This window comes from Panthera leo, chromosome A3 (assembly GCF_018350215.1).
Source record: "Panthera leo isolate Ple1 chromosome A3, P.leo_Ple1_pat1.1, whole genome shotgun sequence".
Lineage (NCBI taxonomy): Eukaryota > Metazoa > Chordata > Mammalia > Carnivora > Felidae > Panthera > Panthera leo.
In genome coordinates this window covers 104,510,415-104,523,850 of record NC_056681.1, presented here as the reverse complement: position 1 = coordinate 104,523,850, position 13,436 = coordinate 104,510,415, and the positions used below count along the sequence as shown (strand labels likewise).

Sequence of the window (13,436 nt, the reverse complement as noted above, 5' to 3'; positions counted from 1 at the left end):
TAACTGGCTTCTGGTGATTCTCTTTTCTAAACGTTCCCAACTTGGAATTTTGCTAGATGCTGAACTCCAGCGTAGGAGGCCATATATCCGGGAGAGAAACTCATTTATTAGAAACTGGCTGCCCTGGAGTCCTTGTTCAACCTTTGGGTATCCTCGAGTCTCAAGGACGTCTCCAGGGGTCTCCACGTCCCCACAGGACCTGCCTGGAAGGGCGAACCGGGCGCAGCACAAAAACAGGGGTGCCCCCAGGAGCCTGTGCTCTGCACGCGACTTCCACGCCATCAGAATGCAGCCGCTCTGCCTACAGTCAACTCGGCCCCCGCCCCCAGGAAGGATCACGTGGCCGAGCAACGCACGCGTGGCGTGGCGTGGCGTGGGGCGTGGCGTGGCACGGCGTGACGTGGGGCGTGGCGTGGCGGGGCGGGGCGCCGCGGGGGCGGGCCCCCGAGCCCGGTGCGCGTTCCAATTGGTGAACGGGGCTCCCTTTTAGCCGGCTACGCAGAGGCCGCCAGCCCTTGCCTTCCGGCGTCTTCACAGGCTGCTGTTTTGGCGGGAGTTGGCGGCGGGTGTGAGGTGAGAACCGTGGGTTTGCTCCCGCGCTGGGGCAGGTCAGACCAGGCCTAGGATAGTTCCGGGGCCTTCCCATCTTGGGAGCCAGCTCGGCTCGGGCGACTTTTCGGGAGGGGGTTGGCGAGGGTTGGACGGAGTGCGGACTTTGCACGGCCTGCCGCGCAGATGAGTCCTACTGTGGCTTCCCGGCAGCCTAGACCTATGGGACGCGTCCAGGTCAGACGTTCGACCCCGCCACTGGCGCAGTCGCTTTTTCTTTATCTTGAGACAGCTCGGGGAATGCTTTGCGAGGGGTCTGGTGAGAGGCCCGAGTTCCGAGCCCGCTCCTCCCTCCGTTCCCTGGGCACGCCGTGTTCAAGCTGCGGCTCTTTGTGGGGAACAGACATTCCACACAGGAGAGCGGGTTTGGATGTTATCCCTTGACCAGGGGCTGCAAACTCAGCTGTGCACACGGGCTGGGTATCAGGCGTGATTGATGTGGCAAATGGTAAGGCAGTGCTTCCGGGCTCCAGCCAGCCCAGGCCGTCTGGGGTACAAGCCAGAGACGCCCGCTCTCAGGTTGGGGAGTGGTTTTTTGTTTTTTTTTTTTTTTTTTTTTTTTAAATATAACAACAGCAGTTGGAAACCTGTTGTTTTTAATAGAGCAAGCACACTAGCTTTAAATGTTGAAGTTAATTAATCAAGTTTTAGAACATTATGTGGCCAAGTAAAATACGTATATGAACTACATTTGGCCCTTGCGATGCCAGTTTGCCACCTCTGCTATAGATGTCCAGGCAGGAGCTACAGAGTGACAGAAGCCCCTATTTTGGGGACTTGAGCACTAGAAAGATCTACCCCAGAACTGACCTCTGGATCTTATGAGCGGAGTAGTTGACTTGGGGTGAATGGGAGTTACCCCTTGCCTGTGTTTTACGCTGCCCCTTTAGGGTTGGCACGGATCTAATGGGGCTAGATTTTAAGAGTGGGGGTGGTCTGAGGCTGGGGAGAAGACATCCTCCTTGCAGAGTAGGCAGAAATCTTCACATGGCAGCCTTGGCTTGGGAGCTCCCTGTGCCAAGTGTCTATGAATGGGGCTGTGAGAACGTTTTTCAAAGTAGGAAGTACATTTGGAATGAGTCTACCAGAGCTTGTGCACTGAAGGAATTTCCATCCTCCTGCCTCTTGGCTTCATGGTTCTAAACTGTGCTAAGTGGGAAGAGGAGAGACCCAGGGGAATTCTGGGAGAGGAAGTTCCAGTCTGCCATCCAGCACTTCCTGGGTCCCTCCTCTGTGCAGCTGTTGCCCCCAGGAGATTTTCAGATGATGTGGGGAAATGAAACCTTGGCCCTGCAGGAGGCTTCTTGCCCAGCAAGCTTGGGCTGGGGGAATCAATGAACAGAGGCAAAAATTAGAGGGTGATCCAGAGGCATCAAGGATGGAGAGCCATGGACAGAATTTGGTGGGATGACGGGGAAGGGAGAAGGTGCTTCCACATGGTTATTTTGTTCATTGTGTGGTGGGGTAACATCAATAATTGGATCAGCCTACCCATCAGCGACATTGTGAGAAATCTGGTCAGAGGGGTTTTTAGCGTCCAGTTTCTAGGCCCAGAGGAGTTCAGAGTCGTTTTGGGGAAGAAAGATGTTTGTTAGCTCAGGGGAGTATTATGGTGGGAAAGAGGGTGCTGAGGAGATACCAGGTGGGAGCGTTTGTGGAGAGTACTATTACGAGGGGATCCACTATGGAAAAGTCTGTTTTGCTCCCAACCAGATGAGCATTCCTTGGGAACAGGTCTGTGTTCTGGCCCCCAACTGTCCCCCACCTAGTACCCATGATGGAATGGATAAATTTCTGTCTTCTGGTGCAAAGGGAAGAGCAGCTGAGCAGGACCTGGTAGCCTTGTGATGATGGTCCTGTTCCTCTTTAGCAGTCTGATGCCTCCTTCCTGCCAATCCAGCCTTCTTTCCCTGTGCACAGAAGGGGTCTCAGTTTCCATTGTCACCCCCGTCTGTACTATGAGATGGCAGGGTGCCTGTTGATGGCAAGACAGCTGATCCCTTTCATGTTAGCCTGAGGGAGCCCCTGATCTGGACGTTGTGATATCTTTTGAGCCCAGCTGGCTTCCTTTGTAGGACTTGTCAGGTATAGGGTGGGGCTTTGATCTGAGCCAGTCTCCCTCCATCTTCCATCCTGGCTTCTCACTCCTCCTGGCCCAGGTATTGTCCGTCCGTTCTGGAGGTGGGGGCTGAGGAAGAGTCACTCCAGGAACTTCTGGTTGTGGCCCAAACTACAGTTTCCCCTCCATCCTTCTTCCTCTCCCCAGGTAAGGTTCCTGTGGGGGGAGAGAGAGGCGCAGAAGTGGCTAGTTCCCAGATTTTATAGGCCCCCAATGGATACCATGTTGGAAGCCAGACTCCCGACCAAGCAGAGGAACACCCAGAACAGCCGGGAGGTAGTGTGGCCCTTCCCATTCCCCCAGTACCCTCTGTCCTCTCCCCTCCCCTCCCATGTCCCCTCACTTCTGGAACTTCCTTCCCCCTGCTAAGGACTTTGAGACCTCTCATTTCTTCCTGTGGCCCTTTTCCAGACCAGCTTGTGGTCCTCAGGCTTTGGGATGAAACTGGAGGCTGTTACCCCATTCCTGGGGAAATATCGCCCCTTTGTGGGTCGCTGCTGCCAGACCTGCACTCCTAAGAGCTGGGTGAGTGATGTTGGGGCTGGGCCCCATCCAGGAAGCTTGGGGAAACTTGACTATGAGAGCCATGGCTTTGGGAAGCAGCTTCCTTTATGTCTTTCTGAGTTCAGCCCTCTCCTGCCCATGCCTCTGCTCTTCTCTCCAGGGGATGGATGCACCCGTGTTGGTTGTATTGTCAGCCTGGGGCTGGCTTCCAGGCCTGGGAGAGTTGGGTGGAGAAGTGCAGAGAGAGGAGCTAGGGTGTGGCCAGAGGGCTGGGGTCTGGCCATGCCTGCGTGAGTCTTACTGTTCTGTTCTGGGGACACTAAAGTCACATAACGTGCAACACATGCTTGAAGACCTTGTGTCCATGCCATGTGCTGGTGCTGATGAGCCCCAGGGTCCTGGCAGAGATCCAGGCTACATGTTCTCTGATGTTGATAAGAGAACTTCTCAGAGACTTTATATGCTACGCTCCAAGAGGCTGATTCTGTAGAGAGTGCAACACTTCTGCTTTGACCATGGAACTCTTCTTCCTGAGGAAGTCTCCAGATGAGAAATGAAATGCTGTGGTGTAATTGTCTCCTGGTATACTCAATAGTTCATCAGGCAGAGACTACAGAAGATAGAGCAGGAGCTTTCCTTTGTTGGTTTGTGAAGGCCCCCCTCCCCCCAAGGACATGCTGTCCCTGGCCCCTCTCGTGCAGGAGTCCCTCTTTCACAGAAGCATAATGGATCTAGGCTTCTGCAACGTGATTCTGGTGAAGGAGGAGAACACCAGGTAGTCAGAGCTGGGGGATGGGTGGAGGGTGGTGGGCAGGGCCCTTGGGTGCAGGGCTGCTGGGGCCCTGCTTTGTGGTGTCATTATTTTTCCCTTTGGTGGAAAAAGAAGGGCCCCCGTCCTCTGTTCCATACCCGCAGGTGGGGAGAGGCAGCTTGGAACTCTCCTGCAGATTGTTCTGTGAGCATTTATGGATTGCCCACAGTGTGTCAGGCCCTAAACCCGTACCCCACTCAGCAGGGAGAGGAGAGGGATGGGGGCACAGAGGGGCAGGTGCTGCTTCTTCCTGCTCCATGATAAGCCAAGCTCAGGTGTTCTCAGGCCGTGGGACTCAGGTGTGATCCCTTTCTGATGGAGCATGCTCTGTAGACCCTAGTGCAGCGTGGGCCCTTTGAAACATCTTCCCCCTGCTCTGGGGGCTGTGCTCAGGTTTCGGGGCTGGCTGGTTCGGAGGCTCTGCTGTTTTCTGTGGTCACTGGAGCAACACATACCACCTTGTCGGGACGCCCCAGAGAAGATCATGGAAAGAACTGGGTGAGGAGGCATGGACTGGGGTCTGGATGGCACTTCTGAGACCCTTGAAGGGATGACAAATGCTCTAGGTAGGGGTGGTTGAGAGGGCTGGCTTCTAGAGCATTAGCTTTGCCTGGCGCCCTTCCTTAAAGATGTAGGATAAATACTGGAATCTGTGCTCATCGGGATGCTGTGGTGCTGAGGGAAGTTACCTGAGAGATCTTAGTCCTGCCCCAGCCTAACACCACTCCTCCTCACACCACAGGGTGCAGAATGTCATCTCAGGGAGGGACCCAGGAGGGGCTGGAGAAGGCCAGGTGTCAGGCCTTGTGAAGAAAGAGGTACAGCGCATCCTGGGCCATATCCAGGCTCCACCCTGCCCCTTCCTACTCAGGTAACTCTGTGCTGAGGGGCATTCTTTTCTGGGCGGGGGCCTCTGCCCTTCTGGAAAGTGAGTGTTGGTTAAGTTTGGGGAAAGACTAGACTCCCCTCCCGGGAAGTTGGATGGTGTGTTTACCAGAGAGCCCGAGGGAATGCCTGAAGACACTGTGAGACCTTTTGAGGACAGCTGGCTCCTTGGTGGGGCCAGTCAGGTATGGGGTGAGGCTTTGACCTGAGTCAGCTTCCAGCCCAGGTTCTTACCATTGCTGGCCTGGCGTTGTCTCTCTGTCCTGAGGATAGGGGGTTGGGGGTCACCCCAGGAAGCCTTGGTTGTGGTCCAGACTTCAGCTCCTTTTCTGTTCTTCTTTCTCTCCCCAGATCAGGTTCCTGTGGAGGAGGGGAGGTGGCTGGTTTCCTCCATCTTACAGGCTCCCATGCTCTCTCCCACACTCCTGTAACACAGGTCTGAGCTCTTCTGAGATGCAGGGCACTGTTCCTGGAGAGTGGAGGGATGCTTGGGACAGAGTAACACATGGCTGCAAGGACAGAACAAGGGCTAGGATTGAGAATACCTGCAGGGGAGAAAGAGACTTGTAAGCCAGGGACACAAAGGGGAAAGGAGCCAACGTCGAGGGGGCAAGGATGGAGGGAACAGTCCTAGAGGGAATAGCATGAGCTGTGGCCATAGGAAAGGGCCAGGTTTGCTCAAGAAGCTGATGGGGTTGGAAGCTGGTGAGTGAGGGAGAGAGAGCTGTTGGAGACGAAATTGAGAGAAGGGACAAGATATGCAGGGCCATTCAAGTTGTTTGAATTTGATTTTTAAGTGCAGTGAAAACCAATGGAAAGGTTTTAGGCAGGAACTGACAAGATTAATTGGAATCAAGAGTAGAGAACAGAAGACTATTTGGGAAGCTTTGTTAGTCCAGGTGAGGTGCCATCCATGTGGCATGGGGTGGTGACAATAGGGGTTGGAAAAATGGATTGAGAGACCAGTGTGAAATTAACAGGTCTCCCTGATGGATTGAGGGTGGGGGCAATGAGGCGAAGAGATCTCAATCACGGGAGAGCCAGGTTTTTGGCAGAGCCAGGTTTTTGGCAGAGCACCTGGTGTTGTGGATGGAGGGGGCAGGCTTGGGGAGGAGTGAGTTTGGCCCACAAAGGATGTTTTGGACATAAAGAGTTTCAGATACCTGACTTGTTGGAGACACTGAAGACGTAGTTGCTTAGTCTGGAGCTCAGAAGAGATTGGGGCCAGGAGCATAGATTTGCAAAGCTTTAGCATACGGATGATGTTTAAAGCTGAGAGATGAATGAGTCACTGAGGGAAAGAAGGCACAGGGCTGTGCGTGGTGCTTAGCTGTCTTGAAAGTGCTCAGTGGTCAACTGCTTGGTTAGGACAGGAAGTAGAGGTTGTCAGTAACTTTGACCAGCCTTCCATGTGACAGTTGTTTGACTTTGCTGAGACTTCTAGTCCCTTGACCTGACCATCTTTATACCAGTCATCAGCCCCTCTCTTGTCTTTTCTTCCCTCCTAGACTTGCTTCAGTTCCAGAGCATTGGAATTCATGATGATAATGTCCTGGTGAAGGAGTCACTTGGTTCTGTTTGGACTCAGCTACCTGCCTTTTCTGTACCTGCCTTTTCTGTTTCCTTTATGAGATTCTCAAAGAGGCACATAGCATTCGCCCAGACTGATCCAGACTGCTCCTCAGGTTTACCCACTGTCAGCTGATGCCCCCATCTTCTGCTTCATAGAGAAATAGAAGCCACTGGACGAGGGCATGCTGCCTGTCCACCACATCTCTGTGGTGCTTGCATCTACGCTTCTGTCCTTGTTCCCCACCAGTCCCCCCACTGGGCCTCTGGGGAATGCTGCCTCAGGGACTTGGCCCTTTCAGTTCTCCCCTTTTTGTATCACTAACTCCTTCCTTTATATTTCACCTTTCCCAGCAGTTTTCAAAGACCAGGCTAGGTTATGCCTAGAGAGGGTCTTGGTACTCTAATTTCCTTTGGGGTAAATGGAGGCAGGAGATGCCCTGAAGCTGATTTGAGGCAGTTGCACCATGAAGTCTTGGGAAAGTAACAGCACCTCACAGGCGTGGAGTTTGGTGTCAGGCCTGCCCTCCAGCCTCTGCACCACCACTTAGCTTTCTCTACTGTTCAGCTTCTGTAACCTCCTCAAGGCTCACTTCCTTCTTCCATAACGTGGGGACAGTAATAGTACTTGCCTTAGAGGAGTGCTGGGCAGCGTTCTGAGGGCCCGTGGGGCCCAGACAACCTCAGACTGGCTGTCCCTCTCCAGACTATTCAGCTGGGCGCTGCTGCGGTTCCTGAAATGTGTCTTCCTGAACGTGCAGCTCCACAAGGGCCAGATGAAGATGGTCCACCAGGCCGCCCAGGCGGTAAGGCCCGCCCTCCATTGGGATGGGGATGGCGGGAACAGAGGAGCAGAGGCTAGCCAAGCCCCAAGTTGGGACCAGCCCCATCAGCTGGTGGGAAAAATCCACTGCTCTTTGACGACCTTCTCTTCGTGTCTCACGGTCTTGCTCCCATGGGGCTTCCTCTAACGTCTTTTCATCATGGTCTTAACCATTATGTCAGTGCATTACCTTAAAAGTTGTTGACAGAGCTCCTCTACTTTTGGGAAATGTGCTCAGAGGAAGAACTGCTCAGCTGAACCCTCCCTCCCTCTGGGGCTGCCCTGGGTCCGGAGGTGCTGGGTTTCAGCTTCCTGCATCTTCAGGGTGGGGGCGGATTGGCACTTCCCTCTGGCTGTCCCCAAGCAGGGCTTGCCGCTTGTCCTCCTCTCTACCCACAAGTCCCTCCTGGATGGGATCCTGCTGCCCTTTGTGCTGCTCTCCCAAGGCCTGGGTGTGCTCCGTGTGGCTTGGGACCCCCGCACCTGCTCTCCCACCCTCAGGTAAAAGCTTTGTGCCCCTAGACATACAAGGCAGAAGTCCCCAGCCCAGGGCAGGGGTGTGTGGGGATGTGTATGGGGGTGTTGCAGCTGCCCAGAAGCCTTCTTCATTGTCTCTCTGTTCCCAAGTCTGCCATCTCCACCAGTGGGGCTCAGATGGAGGGTTAGCCCTAAGGCCATGCCTGGATTCAGGATATTCAGGCAGGATCCAGGCTGGCCGTGGTGGGCCAAAGCTCTCACTAGCTTATCCTGCCTTGGTCCCATCTCCTGAGCCCCTTCTCTCATCAAGCTTTGCCTTGTGCCCCACAGAGCCCTGCTAAAGAAGCTTGGGGGGCTTTTCCTGCCCCCAGAGGCCAACCTCACCTTGGACAGCTCTGAGGGAGTCATTGCAAGGGCCGTGGTCCATGCCGTAAGTGCCCCCAGTGGTTCCAGTGGGGCCAGCCCAGAGTACAGGGACTTGTTGCTGCTCTGGCCTTGATATCTGCCTCCCCTAATTCTCTTCCAGGCTATAGAGCAGCTGTTGGTCAGCAAGCAGCCCTTGCTTATATTCCTGGAAGAGCCTCCTGGGGTCCTGGGGCCTCGGCTGTCAGCCCTGGGCCAAACCTGGCTGGGACTGGTGGTGGAGGCTGTCCAGGTGGGCGTTGTCCCAGATGCTATGCTGGTGCCAGTGGCCATCACCTATGATCTGGTTCCAGATGCACCCTGTGATGCATACCACGTGAGACCCTCCTGCCCCGGGGACCCCAGATGGGTACCATCTCTAGAGAAGATACACATTGTTTTGGTTTTTAAAAATTTTTTAAATTTATTTTCGAGAGACCGATGGTGCAAGCAGCAGGGGAGGGTCAGAGAGAGAGGGACACAATGGAATTCAAAGCAGGCTCCAGACTCTGAGCGGTCAGCACAGAGCCTGATGCAGGGCTCGAGCCCATGAGCTATGGGATCATGACCTGAACTGAAGTCAAATACTTAAGCAACTAAGCCACCCAGGTACCCCATGAGAAGATACACATTATTGTGTCCTGTGGCCAGTTCCCTTTAGGGCTAGGGTTAAGGGGAGAATTCAAAGGACTTCTTCAATCATCATCCTGTGGCACTTGCCAAGGCCCTTATAGTTACTGAATCATTTCATCCTCACAAGACCCAGTTAGAGGGATTTCTCCTGTTTCGTGGTTGAGAAAATAAGCTTGAAGAGGTCATGGTCATGTACCAGTTTGGGCCCAAGATAAAGCAGAGCAGAAAACAGTGACCCCAGGAAATCTGTTCACTCAACCCCTCCCTCCCTGCAGGCCTCGGCCCCACTGGGGTTGTGGACAGGAGCTCTGGCTGTCCTGCGGATCCTGCGAGGCTGGGGCCGCAGCCGCCCAGTCTGTGTCCGTGTTCACCTGGCCCAGCCCTTCTCCCTACAGGTATGCAGCCTGTTGGGTAAGGCTGGGAGTACCTGGGGTCTGTCCCGTGGCTTCTGGCAGCCTGGCCCTCAAAGCCCTCTGCAGGGATAGCCTTGCCTGCCTCAGGTGTGCTATGTGCAGGTTTCCTGGTGGGCCAGGGTAGGCCACCTAAGAGCCTTGTCCTGGGCAGGAATACACCATCAACGCTAGAAGCTGCTGGGGCAGCAGGCAGACCCTGGAGCAGCTGCTGCAGCCCATCGTGCTGGGCCAATGGTAGGGGCATGGGCGTGTGTGGGTCTCAGGGGCAAGGCTGGTAGCCCTGTCAATCCAGCTTGTAAGCTGGCACCCCTTTCCCCCATACCCACAAACACATCACCGTTTCCTCCAGCCTTCCCTCGCCAGTTATCCATGGGTCATCTACAACAGTCCCGGGCCTCCCTCCTTGCCTGTAACCTGATTGCGGGACATGGCAGATAGGCCTGGAAGGGGCTAGAGTTACATGGGCCACCTCTTGCCTTGGGAGTGGGGATGGGGAAGGGGAAATATCCTTACCTTTGAGGAAGGTTGGCTTCCCCACAACTGTTTTTAGGTTTGGTCCCTTTATCCTGTGATCTGTGTGTCTATCCCAGCACTACTGTCCCAGACACGGAGAAGGAGCAGGAGTGGACTCCAGCAACTGGGCCCCTTCTGGCGCTCAAGGAAGAGGACCAGCTCCTGGTCAGGAGGCTGAGCCGTCATGTCCTGAATGGTGAGGGGATCTGGGCCTTTCAGGGGAGGCTCCTGAGTAGTGTCTCTACTGGTTCAGCCAGTCATTGGGACCCTCCATTCCAAACGGGTTTCTGCACCCGATGCCCACTCCTGTGTGGCCCACTTGGGACATGTGAAGAGGAGTGGAAGCTTTCTTGGCTCTGGGGAGCCAGGGCAGCCAGGGAGTACAGGAGGGAGCCACTAGAGTGCACACAGGCCGGCTAAGCCATGCAGGATGCACTGTGCAGGGGGCAGATGCCTGGATGAGCCACGTACCCAAGGCCATACCTGGCCCTGCCTTGGGCTCATCACTTTACCTTAGCTGTAAATGAGGGTGATGTCAGCTGCACAGAGTTACGCATATAAGGGACTTAAGAGCACCCTCTAAAGCAGACACTAGGTTAACCGAATTCTCATTACCCTTCTTGAGCGCCTTCTCTGTGGCAAAGACTATGGGTTGAGTAGGCTTGTGAGGCAGGGATGGTCCCTGAGCTCTCAGCATGTATTTGATAAATGTTGGTTCTCCACAGGAAAGGGTGGCACTCAGGGACCAGGCCTTCTCTCCCCTTGCCTGTGGTGGAGTTGTGTGGGGGGTGTGTGGCCGCTGCTACGGGTTGGGGGAGGAGGGTTCTTGACTAGGAAGACTTGCTGGGTGATGGAAGGAGTAGGCTGCTGGGCCTCAGGCCCCGATCAGCATTCCCACTCCTCTCCCACCGCGGCCCCAGCCAGCGTGATGAGCTCGGCAGTGATGAGCACGGCCATCATGGCGACACTGCTGCTCTTCAAGCACCAGAAGGTAGGGGACAGAGTAGTAGGGGCTGGGGGAGGGGGTGTGGCCCTCCTGCTCAGCTCCTGTACCGCCCCCCCCCCCCCCCCACCGCAGGGTGTGTTCCTGTCACAGCTCCTGGGGGAGTTCTCCTGGCTGACTGAGGAGACGCTACTGCGTGGCTTTGACGTGGGCTTCTCAGGGCAGTTGCGGTGCCTTGTGCAGCACACGCTGAGCCTGCTACAGGCACATGTGACCCTCCTCCGCGTCCATCAGGGGGACTTGCTCGTAGTTCCTCGGCTGGGTCCCGGCCTCACCCACCTGGCACATCTGAGTGCTGAGCTGCTGCCTGCCTTCCTGAGTGAGGCTGTGGGTGGTGCGTCCCCGGGGCCTGGGCTGGGTGGGACGGGTGTAGGGGTGAGGGAGTGGCTTCCTTCTTCATTCGCGGCCCTCTCCTCTCCAAGCCTGTGCTGTCCGGGGACTGTTGGCAGGCAGGGTGCCGCCTGAGGGACCCTGGGAGCTACAGGGCATCGAGCTGCTGAGCCAGAACGAGCTGTACCGCCAGATCCTGCTGCTGCTGCACTTGCTACCACAGGACCTGCTGCTGTTACAGGTCAGCCCTGTCCCGTCAGCCTCCCCCACGTGGTTGTCGGAAGAGGTCCGGGGCCCACGCCTGCCCAGTCCAACCCCTTAAATCCTCCTACGGCAGGAGGTCTCTGGCCCTGCTCTGGCTGGGCTCCTGCCCATTTCCTGGTTCTCTTGAGGCCATATGGGTGCTTTTTCTCCTCAGCCCTGTCAGTCTTCCTACTGCTACTGTCAGGAAGTGCTGGACCGTCTCATCCAGTGTGGGCTCCTGGTTGCCGAGGAGGTAGGCGGAGAGGAGACAAAGTCCGACTGGGGCCTGGCTGCCTACTCCCACCCAGAGTGACAGCTGCCCCAGGCTCTTCCTCTGCCCTAGTGTGCTATGGGGGTGGACATGTCCCTGGCCTGGCAGACAGGGAGGCCTGGGTCCCGCCTCTGCTCTTCTTTGCCCTGGATTTGCCACATCTTCCCTATCATGACAGGACTGGACAGCTGTACCTCTGAGGTTCTGTGCATACCTCCTGTTTGCCCCCCCCCCCATTTCTTGTCCACAGAACTGTGGTTCTTGAGTCAGTGCTCACTTCCTTTCACCCTGCAAGTTGGCTCAGCAGGTGTCACGGTCTAGTGTGGTCCTGGGTGTCTTCTTGGGCTCCTTGGGTCTCCTTTTCTGGTTTCACCTTCATGTGCCTGGTCTATGTACTTGGTATGGGGAAGTGGGAGGCTCAAGGCTGAACCTGTTAGGGACCAATAACTCCCATGGCCCCCAGACCCCAGGCTCCAGGCCAGCCTGTGACACAGGGCGGCAGCGTTTAAGCGCAAAGCTGCTGTGGAAGCCAAGTGGAGACTTTACTGATAGTGACAGTGATGACTTCGAGGAGGCTGAGGGCCGGTTCTTCAGGGTAAGTTGGGAGAAACCACAGTGGAAGGAGGGGGCAGGCAGGCAGTGGGAGCTGCCCTCATTCTGGTCTGTCCCCCTCCAGCTCAGTCAGCAGTCACGCTGCCCTGACTTCTTCCTCTTCCTCTGCCGCCTGCTTAGCCCGCTGCTCAAGGCCTTTGCACAGGCTGCCACCTTCCTCCACCAGGGACAGCTGCCTGATACAGGTGAGGCCCACGTTTCCCTGGCTCTCCACAGAGGGAGGGGGGAGAGCTCAGGGCAGAGGCTGTGCAGGGGCCCCAGGCCTAGGTTTTTCTCTCCCACAGAGTCGGGCTACGCTGAGCAGCTGTTCCAGTTCTTGCAGGCCACTGCCCAGGAGGAAGGGTTCTTTGGTGAGTCCGCAGCGGCCAGCCCAGACTCCCTGAAGGCAGGGGAGGGTTTGCCGGTGGCTGCTGCCCCCTGCTGGTCAGTGACAACCCCAACTCCAGGAAGGAGGGCTGCAGGGTACAGAGAGGGTCTTCACATCTAGTCTGAGCCCTATCTTTTTGGTTAGTTCCTTCTCAACACAAGAGAAGCCTATTCCCAGTGGTTCCCTGCCACTCCCTCTAGCCTTCACTTCTCCCTTCCTTCCAGAGTGCGCAGACCCAAATCTTGCCATCAGTGCTATTTGGACCTTCAGAGACCTGGGGGTAAGAGGGGCCAGTTTTACCATCCTCCTGCCTCCCATCCCTACACCCTGAGAGAGTTGCTCTGGGAAGAATAGGTATGGTGACAGTAGTTGGAGAAGGTAGGATGGTTTTCCTGGCCTTCTTGGTCTCCTAAACCACTCTCCTACCCCTGGGGGGCTTAAGAGGCAGCACTTGCACTCAAACACTAAGGCCCAGTGGTCCCCAGGTCTCACGGCAGTTTGCCGAGGGATGGGCACAGCCTCCCGGGTGGGCGCTCACAGCCCTTCTCTATGGTCCAGGTGCTGCAGCAGACGCCCAGCCCTGCAGGCCCCATGCTCTACCTGTCCCCTGCATTCACCAGCTGGGAAAATCAGGAGAAGCTGGAACAGTTCATCCGGCAGTTCATTTGTAGCTAGAACTGTGGGACGGAGTGCCTGCTGAGATTCTCAGCCCCAGATCATAGCCATGCGCTGGAGCCAGAAGACTGGAAGGGAAGCTATACACCCTTACCCGAACTGTATATAAAACCTTTTCTTGTTTCATTGTCCCTTGTCGACTCTCTTGCATTCTCCATCCTTTGGTGTGTTAAGCAA

At 55.8% G+C, this 13,436-nt stretch overlaps 1 protein-coding gene across 4 annotated transcripts; it reads left to right on the top strand.

The window, feature by feature from the left end:
* Positions 1-463: 463 nt before the first annotated feature.
* Positions 464-13,385, top strand: GPAT2 (glycerol-3-phosphate acyltransferase 2, mitochondrial). 4 transcript variants are annotated; one of them, XM_042933107.1, is made up of 22 exons: positions 465-573; positions 2,876-3,004; positions 3,140-3,253; positions 3,934-4,007; positions 4,437-4,541; positions 4,786-4,914; positions 7,204-7,303; positions 7,721-7,821; positions 8,128-8,227; positions 8,324-8,536; positions 9,108-9,227; positions 9,397-9,479; positions 9,836-9,954; positions 10,679-10,749; positions 10,837-11,095; positions 11,184-11,332; positions 11,510-11,587; positions 12,069-12,200; positions 12,282-12,402; positions 12,502-12,567; positions 12,809-12,864; positions 13,143-13,385. In XM_042933107.1, exons 2-22 carry the CDS (start codon positions 2,942-2,944, stop codon positions 13,257-13,259), a joined length of 2,370 nt encoding a protein of 789 aa, XP_042789041.1. In that variant the 5' UTR covers positions 465-573; positions 2,876-2,941; the 3' UTR covers positions 13,260-13,385. The 4 variants fall into 4 exon arrangements, with proteins under 4 accessions (XP_042789042.1, XP_042789041.1, XP_042789040.1 ...); XM_042933106.1 differs by having other exon boundaries at positions 7,688-7,821; positions 10,837-11,080; XM_042933105.1 differs by having other exon boundaries at positions 466-573; positions 7,688-7,821.
* The last annotated feature ends 51 nt before the right edge of the window (positions 13,386-13,436 follow it).